This window comes from Zychaea mexicana (genome assembly GCF_025766255.1).
Source record: "Zychaea mexicana strain RSA 1403 chromosome Unknown BDB00scaffold_142, whole genome shotgun sequence".
NCBI classification, from domain to species: domain Eukaryota; kingdom Fungi; phylum Mucoromycota; class Mucoromycetes; order Mucorales; family Lichtheimiaceae; genus Zychaea; species Zychaea mexicana.
Window position 1 is genome coordinate 1 of NW_026516805.1, and position 27000 is coordinate 27000.

General features: G+C 44.0%; 8 protein-coding genes across 8 annotated transcripts; 5 read left to right on the forward strand and 3 right to left on the reverse strand.

Annotated features, from left to right (window-relative positions):
* Positions 1-1652: 1652 nt before the first annotated feature.
* BDB00DRAFT_933532 (uncharacterized protein) lies at positions 1653-2298 on the forward strand (the record flags this gene model as incomplete). The annotated part of the gene is made up of 2 exons (XM_053129121.1): positions 1653-1863; positions 1942-2298. A coding segment is annotated over exon 2 (288 nt), but the record flags the coding sequence as incomplete, so codon positions are not given.
* A 4441-nt stretch (positions 2299-6739) lies between these two features.
* Positions 6740-7941, forward strand: BDB00DRAFT_854261 (uncharacterized protein). The gene is made up of 3 exons (XM_053125675.1): positions 6740-7248; positions 7321-7466; positions 7552-7941. The coding sequence occupies exons 1-3, from the start codon at positions 7239-7241 to the stop codon at positions 7711-7713; spliced, it is 318 nt and encodes a 105-aa protein (XP_052973624.1). The 5' UTR covers positions 6740-7238; the 3' UTR covers positions 7714-7941.
* Positions 7942-10351: 2410 nt separating this feature from the next.
* BDB00DRAFT_854268 (FAD binding domain-containing protein) lies at positions 10352-12821 on the reverse strand. The gene is made up of 3 exons (XM_053125676.1): positions 12622-12821; positions 11401-12496; positions 10352-11312 (listed from the first exon to the last, which is right to left on the reverse strand). The coding sequence occupies exons 1-3, from the start codon at positions 12738-12740 to the stop codon at positions 10659-10661; spliced, it is 1869 nt and encodes a 622-aa protein (XP_052973625.1). The 5' UTR covers positions 12741-12821; the 3' UTR covers positions 10352-10658.
* On the forward strand, positions 12351-13600 carry BDB00DRAFT_126957 (uncharacterized protein). The gene has a single exon (XM_053116172.1). It carries the CDS (start codon positions 12801-12803, stop codon positions 13476-13478), a length of 678 nt encoding a protein of 225 aa, XP_052973626.1. The 5' UTR covers positions 12351-12800; the 3' UTR covers positions 13479-13600.
* Positions 13583-20257, reverse strand: BDB00DRAFT_854270 (uncharacterized protein). The gene is made up of 10 exons (XM_053125677.1): positions 19944-20257; positions 19517-19756; positions 19416-19450; positions 19076-19351; positions 18590-18916; positions 14922-18497; positions 14666-14808; positions 14490-14576; positions 14292-14400; positions 13583-14191 (listed from the first exon to the last, which is right to left on the reverse strand). The coding sequence occupies exons 1-10, from the start codon at positions 19996-19998 to the stop codon at positions 14036-14038; spliced, it is 5004 nt and encodes a 1667-aa protein (XP_052973627.1). The 5' UTR covers positions 19999-20257; the 3' UTR covers positions 13583-14035.
* Positions 20258-20264: 7 nt separating this feature from the next.
* BDB00DRAFT_126963 (uncharacterized protein) lies at positions 20265-20806 on the forward strand. The gene is made up of 2 exons (XM_053116173.1): positions 20265-20329; positions 20434-20806. The coding sequence occupies exon 2, from the start codon at positions 20452-20454 to the stop codon at positions 20689-20691; it is 240 nt and encodes a 79-aa protein (XP_052973628.1). The 5' UTR covers positions 20265-20329; positions 20434-20451; the 3' UTR covers positions 20692-20806.
* A 114-nt stretch (positions 20807-20920) lies between these two features.
* On the reverse strand, positions 20921-23279 carry BDB00DRAFT_774547 (uncharacterized protein; the record flags this gene model as incomplete). The annotated part of the gene is made up of 9 exons (XM_053120169.1): positions 20921-21215; positions 21342-21600; positions 21698-21759; positions 21831-22120; positions 22217-22419; positions 22495-22507; positions 22589-22647; positions 22742-23110; positions 23219-23279. The coding sequence occupies 9 exons, from the start codon at positions 23277-23279 to the stop codon at positions 20921-20923; spliced, it is 1611 nt and encodes a 536-aa protein (XP_052973629.1).
* A 525-nt stretch (positions 23280-23804) lies between these two features.
* Positions 23805-26651, forward strand: BDB00DRAFT_854277 (serine/threonine-protein phosphatase 2B catalytic subunit A1). Its single transcript, XM_053125678.1, has 8 exons — positions 23805-24078; positions 24192-24398; positions 24488-24612; positions 24793-24904; positions 25036-25181; positions 25297-25436; positions 25552-25850; positions 25942-26651. The coding sequence occupies exons 1-8, from the start codon at positions 23934-23936 to the stop codon at positions 26403-26405; spliced, it is 1638 nt and encodes a 545-aa protein (XP_052973630.1). The 5' UTR covers positions 23805-23933; the 3' UTR covers positions 26406-26651.
* Positions 26652-27000: the final 349 nt, after the last annotated feature.

A 27000-nucleotide genomic window follows, 5' to 3' on the forward strand; every position in this document is an offset into this window, starting at 1 on the left:
ATGTTATTTTGTATATTATTATTTTTATATTTTTCCTCTTGTGTTTTCATATATTTATCTGAATCAGCCAATTCTTGTAAAATCTTCTACTGTTTTATCCATAGGTTTATACTTTTTAACACCATCTTGGCCACTATTAATTGCATATCGGATAAACGTATGCTGGTCTTGTTATTCATTTCCATACTCATTTTTATATAAGTCCTCGTATATATCCATATTTTCATAATACATGAACTTATCTTCATAATCCTTTACCTTCATTGTGTATGGATTCTATATTATATGACCTTTACGGTTCTTATCAACATAGATAATATATAAACGATTGAGCGTTGGCTCTAACTCATATACTGATTTGTTTTTGTATAACATGTGCGGCATATAGTTACTATTCAGTATTATTGGTATATTTTTCTTTTTAGTTATTGACTTTGTGAATTTGCCATTAAGTTTTAACCGTGTTCCTTCTAACTTTTGGTTTAAAAATGTTAATTTGAAATCAGAACCTGTTTCTTCATTATACATAAAATGATAATCATCATCCTTATAATCTGACCAATCATTTTCTTTATTCATTAGATATGCTCGATGACCACCTTGTTCTAATACATCAATGTTATATGTCTTACCTACATTTGATGGACCTACAATCCAGTATTGTGGTATCTTATTTTTACCACCAAACATTGTTTTAATACCAAACATAGACCACATATGTAATTTATTTCCAGGGTTATTTTCCATATCTGTATCATGAAAGTAAGAATTCAAATTTGATTTTACAGTATCATATTTCCATAGTAATTCTGGATATATTTCAGTAGCCTTCTGCATATTAAGCTGCTTAGTAATTAATTCATATCCAAGTAACTGTTGGTGCATTTTTCTGGTTTTAATTTCTTAAATTAGATCCATATTATAACAAATATAATCTTTTCCTTTCATACAATAGCTAATAGACTTTTGTGGATAACCACCTGGTTTAATATTTGGAGTAACACCATCAATAGTAAAGAATTTACATGCTGTTTTTGTGTCGAACCGCTCATCCATTTGTATCTATATGTGTACATGTTTCTCATTGGTTTCTGGTGCAATTTCATCACATGCAATTGCCTTTTCAATTCGATAACCAATACGTTCATGTTTTATAAACCATTCCATGATTTGCTCTTTTGTTAAATGGAAGTCCTTACAAATATATGTGAACAGCCATTTAGTGTTTTGGAATCGGAATTCTTTGCCGCCCTGCGAGGAATCTGCACCAGAGGTGTTAACCTCTAACATTGCATCGGAAAATTGAGGATTTGAGGATTTGAGGAATCTCACATATTCTCGAATTCATCCAGTTATTTTATTGCGTGCATTATCTTTAGTTTTTTTATCTACTTTAGCCTGTGTAAGGTCTTTTTCGAGTTCTGACCTCAGTTGTGTGACAAGAGGTTCATACTCAATATGCTGATGGTTTCCAGTAAGGTGTTTTGCTCTTTCAATTAAGAGCGTCAATGTAACTCCTAAAATAGGAACAAATTCAGCCATAATGGCTAAGAATGCGAGAAGGTTGAGTTGGTTCATGTCGATTGTTGAAGTAATAAAAATAAAAAATATAACAAATATATTTTGCTTTATATTGTCTGGTGTTATTTTTATATTAGAAAAAAATTCAATTTTTATTTTTTTCAAAAATTTAAATGTATGCATGCCAAGACATTCGTGCATGAATTATTTCAATAAAAATTAATTTGGCTATCCTGATATATCTTAGCTAATAAGTCATCTAGGGTTACTAGATCGCATTAAAATCATCATAACCATGGCCGGTCCCCATAAATGTTTTGATGATATTGGCGTTGTAGGACGGTGAGGTTTTCTTTCATCTTGCAAAGTAAATTACTTATTATTATTACTGTTTCTAAATTTTTGTGTGGTAACCTATAGGGATCGAACATCCAAGGCAACATTAGGGATCGGCATCGAATCCGGATTCGTCGATCCGTTTCGTTTCGAATGAGAAGAAATTGGATTCGAGCGAGGGCTTTGACGGATCGGAACGGATTCAGATTGAGCTTGAGCGATCCGGATTTAAAACGGATTGGAAGGTGCCATTCCGGATTGATCCGTTTGATTCGTTTTATTTCCATTGCAATTCTCATGGTTAGCTTTGTAATTGGTAGATTGTTAAGGAATGCGAAAGAAAGTGCGAAACTGAAGGGAAGAATAGGGGGAACAGAATTTAAGCATTTTTATATACTACATATAATAAAAGGTTTAAAGGTAGTCGTTTATAATCAAAAGTCTTGGTTTATTATAAAGTCGTTGTAGCTAATGCCTAAAGGAATGCAATATATGGCAATTGTAGAGGGATTCATAAACTCGACGTGCCTATTGTTGAGGGATAGGTGAAAAAAAGGAAGCAGCCGCTTGTAACTGCCTCGTTTCAAATACACCGCACACTACTAGCCAAACTGAAGGCAATACTATACACACAAAGACACATACAAACACATACATATATTATACAGTATAAAATTGTGTGCATTCACTTACTCATAGGATAGACACTCAATACTTGCTGATAGTTGATAATCCTCTTTCCATTCCCTATGCTCTTCATATGAAGAAGTAAAACACGAATCGTCGTTGCCCTCATGCATTGGTCGTAGTAAATAGAGCGGCGCCGGCAGTGGCATTGTACTCCATAGGCATCCTTGAGATTTAAATCATACTATACTTTAAAGCAACATAGTAAACTGCTTGTTTTTACCTTTTCCTTTCGCTTTATTAATGCCGTCGCGTTTAACAAGTGCATCCTTCCACGTTCCCAACACTGTGTTCGTCAATGCTTTTGCGATCCCTGTGGAAACGACATAACACTTTTATCAGTTGTTCTGTATGCAAAAAGCCAACCGAGTAAAAGCCGCACTTTCCTCTATCTCTTCTGCTATACAGCTTATAAAGCTGCTTTATTTTATCTTATTCCGCTGCTGCTTGGAAAGGATCGTGTCAGCAAATTGTCCACTCTTTCAATCGCTTAGGTCGGAAATCGTTCAAGACATTATGGCGCACAGGCAATGGCAACTATATTGAAAGAAAAAAATAACTCTGAGCTTTCCCTTCACTTCCGCAATTTTCTGTCACTCATTCATTCGCTTTTAGTAAAATTATCCCTGCTTTTGATGCTGTACCTTTGATCGCGTACATTCCGTTCAACCTGATTTGTTAGAAATCGTTTTTTAAAAGTAGCAGTGTCAAATATCAAGAAGTGTGCACTTGCTTTTTCTCCCAGTAATTTTTCTTTTGTGCATTCTTCCTATAAATTGACCCCGCCGATGTCATCCACCCCTCATTAAGTGTGCATCTGAAGATATCAAACCAGTGACAGCATCTTTAGTAATGATATCAGGCTGGGTCGTCTTTTACTGTTTCTCCTATGCATAAGCGTTATCCGTAATGCCATTACATCCGTTCCTGTTAAGGCAGAAATACTCATAGCTTATCAAATGCTGATTATATGATAACTTCAAATATTGTTGATCTATTTCGCTCTGTATATCAGTGGTATAGTTGTATAAAAAAAATTATACCAATCAATCGAAGTCGTCTTTGGTGATGCGCATGTGATAGCATACATCCGGTTAGGGAGGATCCGTAAAAGCATTCATCTATGCTTTAGATCCAGAAGTAGCTCGTTCTTCCGTCAATTAGTGCTAAGCTCTGTCATGCTGAGCAGAGAAAGGACGAAAAGACCGCAACCCAGCAAGCACCGATAGCAGCGATCTGACGTTTTAGGAAACTGTCATATTAATTTTCATGATTGTCTTCATGGCGACATTTCCCGAAGGATGATATCTGCCTTTGCGAACTGGGTCATGATTGCCACCAAGATTTGAAATCACATGGATATCCGTGAACGATGTAGTTTTTAATAGAAGTAGAAAAAGAGCAAGACATTAAAGATATAAAAGGGGCGAAAAAAAAAGTTGTTTGAAGACATACGATTCTATTTATTATTGTTCCAGATAACGGTAGGCATTCCCAATATTCCTCCATATAGCTAGTTCTCTATTTCATACCGATAATCACATACCTGTTTATTCACTAATTACATACCTTGAATAGCTACTCTAACGTTCCACCATGAATCCGTCTTCTTTTTCCATCCCTGGTAAACGAAACTCCTCTGCTCTCGATAATGACTGGTCTGATGAAGTAAGTTGACCCTTTATTCTATAAGAATATCAGTATATCCTCACTTACCTGATCCAACACATTTATTTGACTTTAAATAGGATTCGTCAATGCCTGACCGTATGGGTAGCTCGCCTTCCACAGCCCGCCAGTTTTCTGCGATGTCCACCGACCATGACAATGAGGCGATTGACAACACCAGTGACGGCGAAACCGGTGTATTGACCTCCGTGCAACACCAGCCGAAAGGAAAAGGGGTTAAAGCACGCAAGAGCTGGCTGTACAAATGGTTCGAGGGCGTAAACGACGCCCAGAATATCACCTACTACTACTGCCGCTATCCCATGGGAGACAAGTTCTGCAATAAAAAGTACAAGGATCCACAAGGAACAACCACCGGCCTTATAAAACATTTGTTGAAGCACGGTATCACTAAGGACACGCCCGTCGATGCACCACCAAAAGATAATACACTCCACACTTACTTGGGAGGCAGCACCACGCCGCGTTTCCAACAGTTTGATCCAGAGGTCTTCCGCAGGGTGCTGTGTTTGTTCATTGTGTCTGCTGCATTGCCATTCATGATTGTCAAAAATCCCTACTTCCAGCGATTGTTGAACCTCGTGCAGTCAGCCCAAGTCTCACCCACGTCAAACTTCCAAGCGACAGTACTGCCTCCCGTGATTTGCTTACCATGTACCAGGTTCAGCGAAGCCGTATTGATGTCATCCTGCAAGCTCAGCCGTGCCTCTCATACACTGTCGATGCTTGGACAAGTGAATGGAAGGTTCCGTTTCTTGGTATCACTGCCCACTGGATCGATGACGACTGGAACCAACAATCCATTGCCTTAGGTCTCCAGCTTCTCTCCGGCCCTCACACTGGTGCCAACATGGCGGGGGCGTTCCTGAAAGTTTTGAACGATTGGAACCTCGTGTCCAAGCCGTTCATTCTGACTACCGACAATGCATCCAATATGACGACAATGGCCACAGAGATTGAACTTGCTGTTGGACGCGATGTCTTTGATGCCGAAGAGAATTGTATCCCCTGCATCACGCATATAATCAATTTGGCGGTGCAAGCGATCCTCCACAAAGGTTTAGAAGCGGAAGCGTACGACATTGCAGAGCAAGCCTTAGACAGTAACAACCAACAAATAACTACAACCATCAACGCAGGTAAATAAGCAAAAAAAAGCAATATCCACCCATCAACATGTGTATAGTAATTAAACTTAATTTACCTTAGGCAAAACGTTGCGTAAGCTTCGCAAAGGGATTGTTGCCATCAGAGCGTCTCCACAAAGACTGGATCATTATCATAGCTCGTTCAAGGTCGTTGCCCACCAACATCCAACTACCGACGATAACGACGAAGCCGTAGATCAGGACGAGATTGAAGATCGCCGTGAGCTGGTATTGGACGTTCGCACTCGTTGGAATTCCACATATGCCATGCTCCAAAGAGCTCTTACAGTCAAGCGTGCATACAATACGACGTGCCGGAATCTCGAGGCCCTTCAAGGATACTTCTTGACAGATGACGAATGGACATGTCTGGAGAAGGTGGCCGAGTTACTCCATGAGTTCGCCCGAATGACCCCATTGCTGTCTAGCGCCAGCTACGCAACTATGAACCTGGTCATTCGTGCTTACAACCGTTCGCTTGAAAAGCTCGAACTATACATGGATAAATGGGAGGATGTAGGCTATAACTCTATATATGCGTATTTCCATCGAACACTATTATCACATACGTGCACGCAACACAATGTGGTTGGGAAAAGCTCAAATGGTACTACTGCAAGGCTCAAGGCCACTCTTTTGCCGTTGCTACTGCCATTGACCCTCGATTAAAATATGAATGGTGGGAAGAGTATTGCGAGGAGACTCTTGAGATGGTGCAGAAGACGTGGCAAACATATAAGCCATCAAGAACGCAAGAACCTTCCCCATCAAACCCGGATGCGTTGATCAAGAAGAGGAGATCGAACACGGACCAGCTGGAAAGATATGTTTCCACGGATACAGTAATCGACGAGTCCGACGGTGAGCATACTTCGATCGTTTTGGAGTTCTGGCGGAGGGACGTGAACAGTGGCCAAGAGTTGAGGCAAATGGCACGCAGATACTTGGCGATTCCAGCCTCATCAACAGGATCTGAACGGCTTTTCTCCCGTGCCAAGCAATACATCCCAAGTGAACGGAATCGGCTTGGGTATAGCAAACTGGAAGCAAGTGTGCTGCTCGACTCGTGGTCCAAGTATTTTGGTGAAGATTAAGGAGTTGCTGTTCGCCGTTTCCACGTTGTGTTAGAGAAAACAAACAGCGGTTCTGCAATTCTTCGCACTCACCCTCCCTTTTTTACTTCCCTTTCCCTTGACCCACGGTCACCTACAAAAAAAAAATCCACTTCCCTTTCCCTCCCTTTTTTTCATTATTTCAAAGCCATTGCCTCATTGATCGTTCGACTTCTTTATTACTTTCTTCCAGTAGCCATGCCCTGGTTGCTTTTTCTTCTTCCCTATCCTCTTCTTATTTTTCTGAATGCCACCTTGTACCATCTAAAGCTTACTTTTCAGTAATTTGTATTCAAAACTTAACTCTATACTCGGATTTCGATTTGATCCGGATTTATACGAAACGGATTCGGATCCCATATTTACAATCCGGATCCTTTCCGGATTGCAAAAGAGCTGATCCGTTTATACGAAACGGATTCGGAATCGCTCGATCCGTCTCGAATCCGTTAATGACGACCCTAGGCAACATTTGTTCGTGTTAATGCTGATCGTGAAGTCAGCGGCTCAAAACCTATTGATGATCAGCATCGATCTGTTCGTCCTGATCTGCTGGTTATGAATGATGGTGTTGAAGTTGTTTGTGGTGAAGTTGGCAAGGAGGATTGTGGTGGCAAAAGTAAAAAAGAGCTAGTCGAACGCAATTTGCATACACCGAAAGTAATGAAGGACATGTTTTGTCAATCATTGACCAAAGGAAAGAATGCCGAATCACTTGCTCGAAAACTAAAAATAGCGGCTTTGAATGGAAAACAGTAAGTCATACATTATTTGATGCACTATATCCGTTTTTCGAATTTTCACATTGGCTGCTTATATACCTATAGGTAGAAGATTGAGGGTTTCCATTATGGACTCACCGGCTGGATATGTAACTCGCTTACTTCATATGAATGAATATGAAATACCAGTCAAAGCTGCCTCGATTGTTACAGATCTATTCAATATGATGAAAACTGTTTTAAAAGCAAAGGTCAGTTCTGTGTATAAAATAAAACCGTATGCTAATCGTAATTATTCTTACCCATTCATTTGTGACTAAATTTTTGGTATCATAGGCCATTGCTATTGAAAGCATAAAGCAAATCGAGAAGCATCAAGAGCCGCAAGAAAAGAGCAGTGAACCAGGCTACAGTTTTCAGCAAAGTTCATCAAAACAGTTGTACATATCCCCGTCGCTTTATTTTACCACCACCAACAAAAAACAGAAAAAAACATAAATCCACCTTGAATAAGTCTCTTTTGTACATATATTTTCATATTTTGTCTATAAAAAATAATCAGTACCACAGTGCAAATCACAAGGCTGCATCACTGCAGCGCTTGGAGCAAAAGAATGCGTTCAACATTTGATTGACACCCCCGCTTATTGTAACAACAACCACAACACCAGCATTCACGAGCAACAGCACGCCAGCTTATCATTACCACATACACGTATCGACGAGCCTTACATTCTTCTTTATTCGTAAAAAATTGCCTGTATCTTCCAAGTCTGGTTCTGACCAAGAACAAAGCACCGACGACGATCTCCGATACAACATTTTATGCCGCAATGCATTGTACACAGGACCGTGCGTTGACAATCTTTGAATCGCAGTTTGTTTCTTTTCGCGGTACCTTCTTTGACATGTATGCTGCCATGACATGAGTTTCGTGACCATGACGACAAATTCGAGCAGCAACATTCACTGTTGTTCAATCTCAAATTATTTGGGCCGTGCCTGAACTCGACGTAGTACTCAGTCAAGCGTTCAATACTATCACGTCTTTCGAAACTCAACCACTCATAGTGGAGCCAGAAGTTAAGCCGCCCTTTATATGTATCATTGCCATGTGTAATGTCCACTCCAATGAGATGCTTAGGAATCGACTTTTTGCCAAACGTTTTGGCAGGCAGCACCATCCTAATGTTACGTACGAAGAATACCATACAGAGAACATTCTTATTTTATAGTCCAAAAACATATTTTCCCCGTGATTGAAAAAAAGGGAGGGTTAACTTGTGCAGTAGCGGGAGACTAAAAAAAGATAACGAAACGCGCAAATGGAAAGAGCTGGTTCTTTTCTGAATTGTATCGCTGCCTTGACTATTTTGACTCTGTTCGCTGCACAATCCATCGACCCGGTGGACGCGCAAGCCTGATGCACCTACACAGCCTAGACCAATCAATAAAACCGATCGAGACATGTCTGAAGGCTTAAAACGAATGGCGGTAAGCTGATAGCTTCGCGTCATCTCTCCAACATCTTCTACAACAGCCCTAAAATATCAGCACAAAAAGCAGCTTACAATATAGCTTTTTTGAGATTCCCATTGTTTCGTCCCTTTGAAAGAACAATTTAAATACCAACTGATCTACACGAAGAACGACAGCATACGAAAATTCAAATGATAGATACCCACAACAAAGTGTTGAAAGACGTGTTATTTTGGCTGTTGTTGGCCAAGAAGGAAGGCCTTGTAAAAATAGTTTCTAGTGGGCATTACTGGCACAGCAAATAAGAACTTTGAGATTTCTGAGAAATTCTTTAATCTCACTAGTGGTTTTGCTACATCGAGTATATAAAAACGTTAGTTTTGAATGACAAGAGTGCAGTAATATACAATTAGTCTTGGGGTATCAAATTTTTATGTACTGTATGATCCGAGGGATATCGGATTCATATGGCCGAATATATTCAATCATCACAGTACTGCTGGGTAGAACAGTATTAGCTTTAATAACTTGGTAGTTTCGACCAACATCAACCACTTGTGGAGTAGTAGCAGATATCATAATTACAGAACCTCGCTTTCTTTCTTCTATCGCTATTTTTTACCTTTTTTACGTGCTTCTTTCACCCCACTTTTTCGTGCCGCTATCTTATCTGAATCAATGCACATATAGAATCTCCATGTCTAATGCTACTGTATTATTATTGAGGGGATTGGCTTTGACTTCTTGAACCGTATTATACAGTATTGTAATGACAATGGTACCTCCTTATGTTGGATGAACGGCTTCTGCATAGTTACTAGATGAATCGATTATTAAGTACTATTCTTGCAGAGTCGTTTTCTCGCGCTTACTGTAATCATGTTATGCGCGTTAGCATTTATTGGATTGTGCTGTAATTGGATGGCTGTATAGTTCTTCCTACCCGTGTATAATGTGGTCAAGTATGTGATTGCGTCCAATCCAAAAGTCGCTGCGTAGCCATCTTCATCTTCATCAGCAACAGTAGTATCATTGTCATCCACATCCACAACGTCGACTATATCTACAATGTCCCAACAAATCCAGGGTTGTACCCGTCCTTGTGCTACCTTATATACCGAGGTCTAAGTGAGTTTATTACGATGCAGTGGCACCTCGATGATTTTTCCACTACCAACCGTTGACGGCGGCAGTCCAGTGATGGCAGATCCAGGCATTTTGCGTCACGGTGATCTACTTGTCGGCATGAGCACTGGCTGTCCAACTTCAAGGATAGTACGCTCGGATACCATAAACAGGAAATTGTTTGGGCTGGGACTCAGAAACCGGTACTGGCAAGGATTAAGTTACTGATAATTAATTAGCTATTATTAAAAAAAGTGGGAAAGGCACATGTAAAATGACTAAACGATTGGTGTGTTATATATAGGAACATTCCGCCTGTCCGAGTCAAGTTGTGAATTAGTCAATTAGAATATCTGGTTCCGCTATTTCCGCGCGACACGACCGGTGCGTTGTATATCGTGTCATGCGACATTGCTCACCTGATTGACGAAAGATGCGCGTTGTATTCTGCATCAAGTTTTGTGTGTCATGTGCTCTCCTTGCCAAAGCAAGATCTAATTCATTGGGAGGACTGACGATCCTGTGAAGAGCTCCATCGCGCTTCTCAATATGGGTAAAGTGACTCTTTTGGAGTAAAAAGACAAGACATGCTAGATAGCTGCTGTTTATACTATATGTATTTTGTATTGGCCCCGTTTTTTAAATGAAAATCAAGTACTAAAACTAAAGATACTTTGTGTTGTGAGCGTGTCTGAGTGGTAAGATGGATGTTTACGATCGTCGTGCAAAGTGATAGGGTTGAGTGATAAGTTTTGTGTGTGATCTGTGTACATAAGCAGTAAAAGAAGTATAGTAGAAAGAAGAAATAGTGTGTGTGTGTGTGTGTTTTATGGTGGCAATTACTTCTTGAGAGTACCAATGATGGCGTAGGGAGCATACTTTTCAACGACATCCTTCTTGTGCAGCATGTTGAATTCTTCCGTAGCATCCCGACCAGCGTAGATGAGAATGGCCTTCTTGCCACCAGGGTGCTCGGACAAAAAGTCCGTGACGTTCAACACCTGACCATTCACAATCACCCAGCAATCCTCAGGCTTGTTATGTTTTGCGACCTCCTCTACACTATATTCGCCCATCTTCTTGGGTTCATCCTCCTTCTTGGCCTCTTCCTTCGCGGGTGCAGGCGCAGCAGCACCTTCAGCAGCAGCGACAGCAGGAGCGCCAGCGCCGGGCCAGGCAATCTCGAGGTTGATGCGGTTGGGGTCGCTGGGGTTCATCGAAAGGCTGACACCGACGGTGCCCAAGTGGCTGGCAATGGCACCAAGACGTTGCTGGGCAACGTTGCCGGAACCGGTGTTGACGAGCTTGCCAAACAGGTAGCGCGTGGCGGTCTGGCCAGCGACACGGCCAAAAACGACACAGCCCAAGAGAGACGAACCACCAAGACGGTTGGCGCCGTGGACACCACCGCACATTTCACCAGCAGCGAAGAGGCCAGGAACAGTAGCGTCGCCACCCTTGATTTCTGCATCGGGAGTGATCTCAACACCACCCTATATTATTTGTGTGTTTGTGCCATTTATGATTAGCATAGCTACAATACCATCTAAAAAATAGCAGCAGGACGACACGTCTACTTACCATAGTGTAGTGGAGCACAGGCTGCATGTGAGCGACGTAAAAGTAGTCTTCCATCTTGATGGGAACGTTGTGGAAGAACCGCTTGCCCCAAGGATCCTTCTGCTTGCCGTCGGCAATAGCGTTGTAGGTCTCAAAGGTCTCCTTGAGCTTTTCGGGCGAGACGCCCATCTCCTTGGCAAGAGCAGCACCGCTGTCGAACTTCTTCATCAAACCACGACCGGCATAATGGCGGCAGTGCCATTCAATTTCCTTGGAGGCGGCCGTGTTGAGGACCAGGCGGATAGGGAACTTGTTCTTCCACATCATGCCAGTGACATAGTCACGATGGCCCAACTCGTCACAGAAACGGTTGCCCTCTGCATCCAACAGCAAACCACCGCAGCCACGCAAGGCTTCGGCAGCCAAAAACTTGACCTTGGCATCGGGCTCCTTGGGGTCGACCAAGCCGGTGGGATGGACCTGGACCTTTTCCAAATCGACCGTGTTGGCGCCAGCGATACTGGCCATCTTGATGCCGTCACCAGTGCAGTGGTCACCGTTGGTGGTCGACAAATCAAACAGTTCGGGACGATGCTGCTTCAAGAGCGAGTTGGGACCAAAGTCAGCAGCATAACCACCAGTGGCCAAGACGACGGGGCCATGTGCTTCATAGGTCTTGCCATCAGCGTCCTTGCCGACAAGGACGTATTTCACGCCAACGATCTCGTCGCCGTTCTTGATAAGCTCCTCGACGCGAGCGCGCTTGATGATCTTGACACGATCGGTCTGCTTTTCGGCGAGCTCTTCGAGACCTTCCATCAAGGCATAGGTGATGGTCATACCAGGGAACTGCTCCTTGCCACGGTGGGTACGAGGGAACGAGTGGCCGCCCAAGCGCGACACCAAGCTCAGGTCGAGCTCAAACTTGTCTTGAAGCCATTCGACGGCAGAGGCAGAGCGGCCGGTGAGGACCTTGATGAGCTCTGGACGGGCCAAATCGCGTGCGGACTTTAAGGTGTCCTGGTAGAACTGCTCAACAGAGTCCTGGATGTTCTTTGCGATCTGGGTGCGCGTCAAAGCGCCGTTGATACCGGATGTGGCCTTGGTAGAGTTGCCACTGTGATCATATAAAAGAGAGAAGATTACGCAGATGGCAGTAGGTTTAGAGGTTGGTGACACAAGCGAGGAGAGAAACTCGGATTAATTATCATTTTTCAAGCACAGTGGCATGATTTTTCCTACCCGAAGAATGGATTCTTGTCGAGCAGCAAGACGTTGCCGCCGTTCTCGTAGACGGTGTGTGCAGCAGCCAGGCCAGAGAGGCCGCCGCCGACAACAATGATTTGGTTCTTCAGAGACATTTCTGTTGTGTGTGTGTATACGTGGGCAGAGTGAGGGGGTGGGTGAAAGAGAAGTGTGCGATGGGAAAAATTAGCAAAAGAGAAAAAGAGAATGCAAGGGAAAAAAAATGGGCCAATTTTTATTGCCACAGAGCACTACAGCGAATACAACGGCCGACACGGGAGAGACACGGGAAACCAAGTAACCTTGATTTGGATTGCTGCTTCATGCCCTGTGTCTGCCTATGCGTGCTGCGTGTGTACTTGCGTGTGTGTGTGCGTGTGTGTGTGTGGAAGTGTACTACCCCTCCCCCCTCATTCTCTGGTCCTTGTGGTAATAATAGAATGACCCCCACACCCCCCACCCCCATTGTTGCCACGACTACGACTGTGATAAGCCAGTCCAGTATAGTCGAACCAACAGGACCAACCGAAGCGAACCAAGTAGCTCTCACACACTCATCACATCGTCGTCATCACGGACGAACTTTCTCCACACACGCCCCCGAATCCCCCGAAATAAACAAAAAACCACCTGACCTTTTCTTCCCACCAAGTAATATCATTCATAAAGAAACGCCAACAAAGCCATGTGCTGCTCCCACTCGCACTGGGCCGGTAGCATGTGAAAAAGCTGTCGGTTTTTTGTCATTACTGCTTATAAAACCATGCAAAAAGATGCACACCATCATCAATGTGGCATGTATCAAAAAATATATGGTGCCATGTCCTGGTATCATACCAGTATATTGGCGGTAAAAAGGGTGTTTAGCAGCCGGTGGTTTCAAAAACCTTACAAAACCTTACAAATACGAATTTCTCAGAGCTTAATCAGTAACCCCGGATTCACCAGGCATTTGTACGAGTGTCGTAACTACTGTAGTAGCAGTAGTGGTAGTAATAGTATAGTATATATATATATATACATATATAATAGTGTTAAAGCGTAGTACAACAATTTTTAGAACAACGATCTAAACGAGTTTTTAACAGAAAAAAAGGAGAGCATACATAAGAGAGAGAAAGAGAGCCTATTGTGTGTGTGTGTGTGTAATAGATGTGTGTAAGGTATTTACATATAATAAAAGAAACATGGTACAGTATAGAAAGGAAGAATAACAGCGTACGAAGAGAGTATCGAAAAGAAAAAAGGTGTACATACATAGTTAGAGAGAGAGAGCGCATGTAGGGTGTGTTCAAAAGCAAGTGTGCGTATCATAGGGATGATGATGATGATGATGATGAGGGATCGAGGGAGAGAGCAAGTAAAGATTGGCAATACGTTAGAATGGTATGATGATATGATATGTATAAGTTTAGCAGATGACGCTGGTATCGTTGGTGTTGCTCCTGAGCTTCTCTAGCGGAAACAGTTGGTCAATCTTGGTGATCCAGTCCGTCATTTCAGCCTTCGAGCTCGCTTGGAGCGTATATGCGTTGTTGTTCGTGTAGAGGGAGAAGACATGATTGCGCTATTATCACAATAAAACTTAATCTCTCTCTCTCTCTCTCTCTCCGCATAGACGGAATATATATAAACCGAGTCTCATTCTCTCTCTCTAAAACGCTTACATTGATCATCTTCTCCAGTTCCCGGTTGTAGTCTACTCGCACGGAGGATACATTGATCACTCCTTGTTCGTCGGTCTCTGACCGATTGGTATAAACGTAGATATAGGGTCTGTCACGAAGAGTAGCCGTTAATCCTTCCAATCATCTCACAGCCTGCCTCGATCCCTGTCACTACCCTACCGCCGCAAAAGGGCTTACCTTCGGATGACAAACCATCGCTTGACCCATTTGTTGTCGAGGGCGTTTTCTTGGTATGTGAGGTATCCCTTCTTGGATACATTGCCGCTGATAATGCAGAAAGAAATTAACATTTGGCATTCACCCTTTGATCTTATCCAACCCTCACAGTTGTTCCTGGATGTGTGTGAACTTACGTCTTGCTGACGAGCTTAACTTCAGCCAACAGTTTAGCATCTGAAGGCTGCTGCTGCTGCTGTTCCTGCTGTTCCTGCTGCGGTTGCAAAGGATTGTTCTGGTTCGGATCTTTGGCTGCTGGGGGATCTTGACTAATCGTCATCTAATGTGCGACGACAGAAAAGGGAAATGTTTAGATTCGACGAACAGAAACCTTAAATTCGTGACGTTACAAGGTTTGAAAGGAGGTGGGAGTTTGATGTTATAATAGTTTACCTCAGCTGCAACCGACTTCTTAGTCCATAGATCAATCACTTTACGCAACAGTTTTCCCGTATGCTCCGACGACGGCGTTGCTGCTGCTTCTTCCACAGCCATCGATGATCCGTTGCTTGTCTGTGACTGGGCCGCTTTGAGCGTCAATGCCTGAGCAGTGGAAGCGACCTGTTCTAGCCGTGCAATCTTGTTGCGATGGACCTCGTGGTAATCGTTAACCAAAGAAACCCCACGCGGACGCCAGTAATCCATCAGCAATTCCTCGCCACGGACATACTTGGAAGCGGTATTGAGACGCCACAGCTGGCTGACACGACGCGTCATCGGGGGGTTGAGCTGGACCAGAAAGATGGCATTAAAGTTTGAGAGCACCCGTTTGTTGGATTGACCCAAGAATTTACGCAGGGCTGACGACGTGCTGCTGCCCTTGTCCCGCCCGTGGATCTGCACTGCAATATCCGTGCTGAACTGCATCGGCTTTTCGCATTTTTCCGCCTCCACTTGCCATTTCAACTCGAGCAAGACACGGCACTGGGTCGTCGTGATGCAGTTCAAAAAGGGACACTCGTGTTGTGAGCTGTCCCATGCACCGTATGCTGCTAGCTCGCTCGTACCGTCGTTATTGTACACGACTGATTGATGGTGGCGCGTCATCTTGATGGGTACTTGGCCGCTGTCGTTGGGTGGGTCTAAAATCCGGCCTTTGCCATCCAAAAACCGGGGTCGTCCGATCGTTGCGTTGCAGATCGATGTCCATTCAAGCTGTCGCCCGGATGTGTGGTACAAGGTCACGTTGATGCGTCGCTGTAAGCCTTGACGAAGCGTAAACACACCACGGTCGAGCTCGTTTTGTGCTGATACTTGCACTGGCACGTACTTGCCGTTCGGCATAAGCTCGCATACCTGGATACGCGCAACAACGTCATGACGCTCCGCAGCTAATAGCTCTTCTTCGGGTCGTCGTTCCAATCCACCTTCGGCATCAAACATCAAGTGATCTGCGCATCGACCATAGGCTACGCCGTTGCTGCTATTGTTGTTGTTGGGTCGAACACCCACGGATCGACCGAGCTTGAGTCGTGGGTTCTCGCGTTGCTCATCCCATCGTTCAATCTGTTTTATTGCACGTGGCTGGAACTTGCCATAGACTTCGAATGATACCATGCCGTTCATGAGCACATCGAGCATCGTCTCCGTTACTGAAACCGAAAGTGTCTGGCTGTGATCCAGATCGATGGGCTTGTCACCAAACCCGCTGACTGGATCCGTGGCAAACGTTTTTTCGGCAGCTGAGTGTACTGGAATGCTGCCAAACGACGATAGACGAAACTGAACATGCACCTTTGTGAAGTCTTCTTCACTAATGCCGCTCAATTCCAGCAAGCGTACTTCAAACATGATCTGTTGGCCCGCAGCAAGGGCTGTGGACGGTGTTGGTGTTGTTGGGCTGCCGTTGTTGCCGGCGGCAACCATGCTGTTGCGGTTGTTCTGCGACGTTCGAGCAATAGGCGAGATCAGTACCCGTAATTTACCCCTCACCTGGCCAGTTGTGCGACAGATCACAGCAATGCAACTCTCGTACGCTTGCTGAGATATCAAGTTACGGGCACTTGTTGCTGCACTACCGATCAAGTTGTATTTGCGAGACGGGTTCTCAAAGAACGGGTCCTCATAGTTGAGATGTTTGCGATACATTGGCTTATCCATAAAATTGCTGAGGTCGCGCATCTTTTTCAGCCGGGCCTTGAGTTTATCAAGCGACCATACATGCATGGTGTTATTTTTGCGATCAATCACACGCACGCCGATGCAAGGCTTGTTACACTCCGTCAGAGCCGTATCGTCGTCTTCTTGGATATCATGCAACACACTCGGCGTCGTGCTTTCCCAATACGATGCTGGATTTGCAAATTGACCTTCCTCGACAATCGTAAATTGATACACAGCATCCTTACCAAACTGTCTGGCGATGATATTCGCTTCCTTGAGCACCACGGCTTGGGTCAAGATATCCTCTGCCATAGATACTCGACGCATCGATTTCCAGTTCTTGATCGCCTTTAGAGCATATGCCTTTTCTAGATCCGTAAATTCTGGCTGTGACTGTTGCTGAGGTGGGTGCAGAAGCTGCATCGACATGCGACTGATCCGCGTTTCGTAAAATTGCTTTTGTTCATCGAGGACCTTTTGCAACTTGTCCCGTTCGAGTTTCATGCGATCCTCCACCTCGTTATTACTGCTGTGCACAAACGTTGTATCCGTGCAGACGCTCTCCAGGTCGACGATCGTAGTCGTAGCCATAGAGTTCCGAATGGAATCTTTAGATGATCCGTCATCGTCGTCGCCTGCAATAGTAGCTCGGCTTACCGGCCTGGATCGTCGCGAATTACGAATTCGCGAGATATCGCCGTACAGCTTGTCGAGTTCGTCGTCCTTGAGGCCTTGGATCTCGTTAGCATAGTACTTGCTTCCCCCGTTCTCCATCTTGGCATAGTTGATATCGCTCGGTTCAGAATACAGCGTGTTGCTATCGCCAAGGGGTGTGGTCGGCCAGGGCTGTTCGTCCAAGACAATGCCAGGTGTGGGTGGCCCCATGCTTCCGTTGACGTTGCTACTGCTGGTGTTGATGCCACCCGAAAGAATCACAGATTTCTGTCGATCGCGCTCGCGTCGCACTTCTTCTGGATGGTTGAAACGGAAAAAGTGATAGTCGCCCAGAATGATGCGGTAACCGCTCTTGAGTCGTCGTGGCTCTGCAATCCGCATCCCATTGACCATGGTTAGCGAGCCTTCGTTTGGATGTAGCGTGACCGTGCCATTCCCGTTTTCAAAGACACAGTGTTCTTCTTGGATATTGCTGCCGGAAAGTCGAATTTCTGCTGGCGTATCGCTGCCTTCTTTGCCCACACGCGTGTTGCCTGGCTTGAGCTGATACACGAGACATTCGGACATGAGCGGGTCTTCGCTCAAGTTGACCAAATGCGGCATCTTTTTGGGCGTGTAGACGCCCACATTGTTCTTGTACACTGTGATGCCGAGTTCTTCCAGTGCACGTTCGCGCTCGACTTGGATCTCTTCCGTCTTTTTGAGCTTGTCTTCCCATGTCTCGTTGAGATTGGCTAGTAGTTTTTCGGATGACGTGAGCTGTTCGACGATTTGTTGCTGCGTCATCTTGCGGACAGTGCCGCTACTATCGGTAACCTCAATCTCCTGTGATCCATTGGGCATACTGGATAGGGCTGCGGCAGTAGTAGCTGCATCGCCTGATTTCGTACGATCGCTGCTTTTGCTGGCTGGTGAATTGCCTTTGTATGTACTTTGGGCTGCTAATTGCTCGGCAACCTCGGGAGCATACACATGTAGACGGCTGCGCAACAAATCAAGCTCTTCCTTGAGCTCGCGGATGACTTTGGCGTTGGGATCTTCGTTGACAACGGCCTTGTTCTTGATCTTTTTGGCCTGGTCTGCGTAGCGTAGCGTACTCAGCGTCTCGTCGTAATCTGCAGGTGAAATGGCTGCAATCATGGCTGTTTTCGAGTTGCCACCGAGCGAATCTTTTAGTAGCCAGGTCAGCACCTAAATAATACATCCATGTACTGGTTTAGCTTATTCTGTATAGAGTCTTCCTGCTGCCAAGTTGCTTAATGCAAAAAAAAAAGATGCTGTACCGAGTCACGATAAGGAACAAATACTTCCTTTGCTTTACGGCCCTTCTTTGGTGCCTCCTGCATCGATTGCTCAGCCAGACCAGCAATGACTTTACCCAGCGTCGTCAGTGATCGGTTGATGTTGGCGCCTTCTTTCAACCGAGCACCTGTCGCGCCTGTACTGTTGGCACGTTCACTTCCGGCCAAATCGACAAGACTGATACGAGCGACTTTTTCGGTCTCCAAGTTGGTCACGTCGTCTTTGCGTGTCTGGGTTAGGATCAATGTGAAAACACCATGGGACCGAGATGATGTCGCGTTCATGTTGGTTGCTGCGACCGTGCGTGCCTATAATGATTTTTTTTTTGATATCGTGGGGTTTTTTTAATATAAAAAAGGAATTATATTCGTTATAAAACTGTTTTTATTGACTTTGAAGAAAGAGAAAAGAAAATATCTTGTAGTAATGCTTTGATAATGACGATGAAGACGATTGCGACAACAAACCTTGTTTCCTTCATCCATCAACTGATTGATTTTATCAAACGAGTTAACTGCCATCTTGGAAAGATCTTCAACATAAGGGCCTAAGCTCGGATGCTCGCGCACTTTGAGATTGGACTTGTTTTTGGGATTCAACAAGTCGCGCACTTTTTCGTTGTAGATTTCAATGTAGGATACTTCGACACGACAGGTTGTTCGTTCGTCGGAAATGGCATCGATACGGTTGAACAGTTCTGAGCATGTTCGTGGTGTGATGCCCTTGTCTTCACCATAACCCATCTATTTGACAAATCTGTCAGTTTTTGTTGTTCATGCAAATACCCGAAAATGAGATGGAGAGTACCATTGAATACGATTTTCCCGAGCCCGTTTGACCATCTTTTTTGAGTATGTTAGTACGTCATTTGTGTCAAATGTTACAAAGTGAAGAGAATAAAAACCTACAAGCAAAAATACAGCAGTTGTAACCATTAAAAGCGTGGTCGAGTAACTCGACACCCAAATCATTAAAGACCTGCTCCTGATCGGCATAAGATGGGTCCGCCTTGTCCGCTGACCAGTATGATTTGTCGAACGTGAATGGCTTGACATCGTCTTGCGTTCCCGTTTTCATATCTTCCGGTTTGCGTATCACCGTCTGGTTTCCGTTCATTTGAATCAAGCACTCTGCGCCACGTGCAAGTTCTACATTTTATTGTTGTTGTGCTTTTAGTTCTCTTTAGGCTGTTTGAGGAAAGCGACAGAATGACGGGCACTGCAAGAGAAGGGTCTATCTGTCTTTTATCGTTTCCTCCCCCCTCAGGGTTCTCGACCCGGTTCATACAAGGGAGCACCACAAATAAAAATGTTGTTGTTGTTGTTGTTTTTTTACCTCGCGAATTCATCGGACGACAGCGAACAACAACTTTGATATTGCCTCCACTCATGGTGAGCGTTTGTGATTGGATTCAAGATAGATGGAGAGAGAAAGATTTAAAATAGATACGGAAGGTTTAAAAAAATACAATATATTTATAAGTGTTGTTTTGGAGTTAGTCCCTTTGTCGCTTTTTTCACAGTTGTTGTTGTTATTGTGATTTGATAAAGTAATTGTGAAGAAAAAAAAATAAATAATTAATAGAGAGGAAGAGAGGGAGGCGAAAGAAGGGTTTTTGAAGAGGAGAGGAAAAGAAAAAAAAAGGGGGGGTGGGGTTTGCTCTCGGAAAAGGCGCGCAGGAACAAGGCGGGCAAAAAAAAACAGACGCTATTGGGTATAACGTATGAACGTAGTCTCTGTTCTTTCAACGAAATCCTGAACTCGCCATTGACTCAGATGGAATTTGATTATGCTCACGAATCGTTTCATACTCGTTTTTTTCCAGGGCGTAATCGCGATCATTATGCCAAAAAAAAAAAGCCAGCAACCTTTTTATTTGAATTGTGTCACTTTCTGCTTAAGCCGTCTTGTCTCTGTACTCCTTTTCTTTCTAAGCACAGAGTACGAGAGTAGTCAAGTGAAGCGCGCGTGTATCCTATGTGTGTGTGTGTGTGTTTCAGGAAGCGTAAAGACCATGTTTGTCCCTATGATGGTCAAGACAGGCATAGTTCATTTGTTGGCATGGCGACGTGTGCCTGATTGATCGCTGTATGAAAAACTAAACACAGGAACCCGAATGGTCCGGTATACACTAGATTAGATTGGTATCAAACAAGAAAACGACTTGTCGGTGTTATTATAGTTTGTATGACTTGAAGTAGAGGGAGTCAAAGAAAAAACTTGGTTCTGCTATGGTATGCGTTGATGATGATTGACAATGATAAGGGAAGATTGTGCGTACGATTACAGTGGCCATTTAAAGGAAGCCAGGATCAGCATTTTTCATCTGACGATACTGACGACGACGATGAAGCAAGACTGCTGCTCGAAGAAGAAGAATGGAAATTGAACAACGACCGGTCATGGCCAAGCCAAGGGATGGTGGAACCATCAAACATGCCACGCTGCTCTAACTTTTCAAACTTGTGCGGATCAAAGTCTTCCAGTGCCGAGGGGCCGTTTTCATTCACGAATGATGTGATGTCGTCCGATAAGCGCTCACGCATACTGCGTAAGTGGGCTGCAGCACTTGGGTTCAAAGTGGAAAGAAGTAATGGATTCAATGATCTATGATAACATAAAAAGGAGCAGATGTTATTAATAACAACAACGTGTGGTGTATAAATGTGAAACCATGAGCAAAACATAAACAAACAAAGAGATCTTCCTATCCGCCGCCACTCATCAACGTACTTGTACAAATCAACACCCGTTTCCAAAAGTCGAATGGCAGCATAATGCAAGAATGGCTGGATCAAGTAGCTGGCAATGGACCAGCCCAGAATACGGCTCAAGTCCATGTGTTGTGGGTACTGCGTCATGTACAGATAGCCAAACAGGATGGTCGAATAGAGGCCATAGACAACAGGCGCAAAAATGGCAACGACAAGGACTTTCCACGTCGCAAGGACATCGCGAGCAGCAATTTTGACATTGGAGCCTGCGAGTGCCTCTGTGATATACACACACACACAAAAAGGTTTTAATACACACGCACTCTCTCTCTCTCTCTCTCTCTCTCTCTCCTAGAACAGCAGTGACTGTTTTACCTCTTTGTTTTTTCTGGCTGATGGTAGAGACAAGGAGGACAATGGGTGAATTCAGAAGGAGACTAACATTGAAGCATTCATTTAGCAGAGGGAGACAAAGAGAGAGAGAAAACCACGAGTATTACTAACTTACGCAGGAAATCCGACACATGCAAGTCCGACCAAGCGAGCAATACGCGACAACAGCAACGAGACGGCAGACAGCGGCGCAGTCTTTGTTCGTTCCACCTGATGATCACGCAGTCCAAAATACTTGAGTGTGTTGTTGTAAGCTTGGACCTTGCGCGCTAATTCAATCAAACGCGGATCCTTTTCAAAATGCTTGTAGCCAAGCAAGAAACGACGGTTGAGTTCCACCACCTGATCCAATCGTAGTTTGCGTTCAGCTGCAGGGCGGTACAATCGACGGGCTGCAGCAATCATCTAAAATAATGCATTTTGGAGATCCGCCATAATGGGGATTTTTTTAGACATTTTCATGTGTCAAAACAATGCAAACTATAATAGAGTGCTACTTACCATAAGGGTATCATAGCTCGGCGCATTCACTGTGACACTCTTTAATCCCTCATGGCCAGCTTCCAAAAGTGCGGCAATGGCCTCCCGCTTGGCAGCGCCACCTTGCTTGTATTGCTCGACCCATTCGTGTTCGACCGTAATAGGAGCACCGTATGAAATAACAGCGCGTGATCGGAACTTGTGTGGATGGAAATAGTTCAGTCCTATAGCAAATGTCATGATTATTAAATATATTTGTAACCTTTGGATGGTACTACCGTGATATGAAAAAGGCTTACCCACAGGAACAATCTGATGAAAGGGGGAAAAAAAAAGAACAGCAATTTAGAGTTGATCATTTGATTTTTGGTGAGATGTTACTACTATTGTTACCTTGACCGAAATGCCGGGATGTTCGGCCATAGCACCTAATGCCATTATAGCGAATCCAGCTAGTAATGATACACAATAAAAATAATCAGCGTGCTAAGTATTCTCGTACTGGACGTTGAATAAGCAAATAGACAGCAATGGACTATCCTCTACCTTTGAGTGGAAGCATTTCAGAACGATCATGGCTACCACCTTCGGGAAAGATCACAATAGAACCCGATTCAGCAAGACGCTTATGCACCTGATCATACAAGGTGCTCTGATCGATATGCGGGATGATTTTATACGTGACATCCTCTGCTACCACATTAGGTTCTGCCACAGGCTTCTTGAGCACGACTACGGTATCCGAGATTACTTCTGCTACTTCGACTTTCAATGGCTTGCTGAGTGAAATTAAATCGCGTGCTGCCACTTGTTGGTGGAACGCCGTATCTGTGCCGATCAAGCGTGATCCATCTTCTGACAAACGGACGGTTCCTTTGCCTTTGGATGCGAGATCTTGAGGTCGGATAACAGGAACTTTTTTTTTGTAATTGTATAATATGCTAGTCAGTAATTTTCCTTCGTTTGCCCCTTCCTCCCAACGCGTAGTATATATCCATTTTGGATGAACCAAGTAGAACTCACTGGCTTTTATCATTGTGGCCAGCTGGCCAATGACCTTTTTCTTGAATGACGATTTGGCCATGAGGGGTGCGAATCGACGTGGATTGGTAATAAGCACCATGCCCTAATACGTTGAAAAGGTTTCAGTTCACCGCTATGGTATATAGAAAGAAAGAAGAGAGACACTTACGGGATCAACGAATTGATTGGCATGGGGGCCAATAATGAAAATGACGGGATCGTTTTCGGGCACTTGGGAAGACCCTGTTGACCTGATCTCTCGGAAGAATATGGAGGCAGCTACTTTGAAAGCTGCCTTGACTGAATCGTAGGCAACTGTGTCCATTTAGTTTATGGGGTGTGGAAAATAAAAGAAAAGAGAGTGGGAGAAAGAGGGTTGGCGAGAAAAGGATGAAAAGGAGGTGAGGTATACGAAAAAGAGAAGAAGTGTTTAAATCACATGGCTGGAAGCAAGCCTGTTTATATATCAGGCAGCTTTATGCTGCTAATAATGTCAATCGAGCTTCCAATTCACGAGCACGCTTTGTGTAACCATAGCAGCACTTTGTCGTTTATTCGCTGTTCGGTTTGCACGACGACCACTTTTTTTTTTTCTTGGTTACTCGAGGTCTTAGTTTTAAAGATTTCCCTTTCTCTATTTTAACTTTTTTTTTTTTCCATCACGCATTCTTTTCATTCACAGTCTACCTACCAACCTCTAAATACTATTCAAACCATGGATACTGATGAGCAAAACAAGGCTGATGTCAGCCCTATCATTCGTCGTTTGCAAAACAAGCCCGAGATTCCGACAATCGACTTTACCATGCACAAGACCGAGGATGGTACCATTGTAAGCACAAGAGAACGAGTCATTAAAGGTACTCTATACATATATTCAGCCGAGAAATAGTTTTCAAACGTCTCAGGGACTGTGAGTGCTTTCTTTGAATTAACACTGTTTTAATTGTGTGTGTGTGTTGGGTAAAACAAGATGTTCCTGCACCAGCAGTGTCTGTTCCTACAGACGAAGAATTTTGGAGTCAAGAACGACCGGGCTTGCCAAATATTGCATTCTTGAAAGACCATTTTTATCGAGAAGGACGACTGTCTGAAGAACAGGCATTGTATATTATTGAGAAAGGCACCGAGATACTAAAGACAGAGCCTAATCTGTTGGAAGTGGGAGCACCCATCACAGGTACCGTCCGTGTGTGTGTGTGTGTGTTTATGTGTGTCGTTCGAGACTCTCTCTTCTAACGGGTTTTTTTTTTATATTTACAAACCCAGTATGCGGTGATATCCATGGTCAATACTATGACTTGATGAAGTTGTTTGAAGTGGGTGGCGACCCTGCATCAACGCGATATTTGTTTTTGGGCGACTATGTGGATAGAGGATACTTTTCAATCGAGGTATGTGCGACATGCATCAGATGATAATGACGATGATGGAATGGTGATGATGATGATGGGATGGCTGGACAGTGGGCTGTGCGGGGTAACATTTGCCACTTGTATGTGTTTTTTTCAAGTGACACTAATTTTTTTTACAAACGGCGACGGCCGATATTGCCGAAACATCATCTCTGATAGTGTGTATTATACTTGTGGTCTTTAAAAATGTGGTATCCCGATACCTTCTTTTTGCTTCGAGGCAACCATGAGTGCAGGCACTTGACAGATTATTTCACCTTTAAGATTGAATGTAAGTTTTCTTATTGGTCTCAAGGCACACTACACAGAGAGAGAGAGAGAGAGAAAGATGGAGTGGCCTAGTGTAAGAATAGAATAGAGAAGAGAATCTCGCTAACATTTTCGGGACGGAAACATATTTAGGTCGACATAAGTATACTGAACCCGTGTATGATGCATGTATGGAATCGTTCTGCTCACTGCCCTTGGCCGCCGTCATGAACCGCCAATTCCTGTGTATCCATGGCGGTTTATCCCCTGAATTACAAACTTTGGATGATTTGAGAAATGTAAGCAAGATCTTGCACAAGGAAAAGGGAGCTAGAGAGTTAGTTAGTCGGTTGACTGGTTAGTGGATGAGACACATGCATTAGGAAGGAGGTTACTAACAATGTCTTTTGTTAGGTTGATCGTTTCCGTGAGCCTCCTACGCATGGATTAATGTGTGATTTGCTGTGGGCCGATCCGTTGGAAGAGTTCGGTCAAGAAAAGACAAACGAGTTGTTTATTCACAATAATGTGCGAGGATGTTCATACTTTTTCAGGTAATTCACATAATGAGAGGGGGTGCCAACGAAAACTGGTTTAAGATTGTGAGGAATTGTGGTTGTGGTTGTGGGTTGTTGTTGTTTTATTCATGCAAAGCGGAATTTGATTCAGTTATCACGCGGCATGCGCATTCCTTGAACGAAACGGCTTATTGTCAATCATCCGTGCACACGAAGCTCAGGATGCAGGCTATCGCATGTACCGTAAAAGCAAAACAACATCCTTCCCCTCGGTCATGACCATCTTCTCTGCGCCCAACTACCTAGACATATACAACAACAAGGCTGCCGTCCTCAAATACGAAAACAACGTCATGAACATCCGTCAATTCAACTGCACACCCCACCCCTACTGGCTTCCGAACTTCATGGATGTATTTACATGGAGTCTGCCATTTGTTGGCGAGAAGAGTAAGTTGTCTATACGCGCACGCGTGTGTGCTGTGCAGGATAATTGGATCGATGCATGGTCCATGGATACTCACCTCTCTACTTACTCTAGTTACCGACATGCTGATCGCCATCTTGAACATTTGCAGCAAAGACGAATTGGCCGACGAAGAGCACCGGTTATCACTTGAAGAGTCTGCCTCGTCTTCTTCCAAAGAGCAAGAAGAACGCCGAACTGTCATTCGCAACAAGATCCTTGCCGTTGGCAAGATGTCACGCGTATTCTCTGTATTGCGTGAGAACTCTGAGCGCGTGATGGAACTCAAGACGCTGTCACCAACAGGCAAGCTGCCATTGGGAACCCTTGCCCTTGGCGTCGAGGGCATCAAGTCGGCGATCACTACATTCGAGGATGCCAAGCAGGCCGATCGTGAAAACGAACGACTGCCGCTTACGCGCGAAGCCAAAGAGGCGATGCTGAAGGAAGAAACGGATAAGCGAATCCATGATGCAGTACAGGAAGAGGACAAGAAATTGAACGAGGTGGCGGATGCAATCATGAGCGATGCCGACTGAAAGAAATAGCAGCAGGAGAACCATGCTAATAATGATTATTCTTTATAAAAACACCTATTATTCTGTAAAACGATACGATACCTTTTTAAAAAAAATTGAAAGACATTTTCTCCATCTTCCGTACTCACCCAAAACTCTCCCCTTTTCCTCTTTTCCCGGTGACGAAAACAAAGCATCAAATTTGGATAAAGTTTGATCGATTTGTTTAGTATTAGTTTATGTACACACACACACACACACACACACACACACAACAGCAATCCAACAATGACGCATTACATCTTCTGTTACTCCCAACACGATACACAAACAACCTCCTTTTTCAGCTAGTTGTGTGTGTACGTGCCTCTCTCTCTCTCTCTCTCTCTCTTATTTCCTCTTTTTGTGATAATAAATATATTTCTTTACCAATGAATGAACGTTGGACTAGTCCGTATTGGTTAGCATCCGTGCAAGCAGCCCGATATCCTCAACCTGTTCCTTCCCGGTCTTTGCCCACTCATACTCCAATAATGGACTATTACGACTACAACCCTCCTAAGAATAATAATAAAAATCATCATGCCATCACCTCACCCACTTGTCGCCACCATGT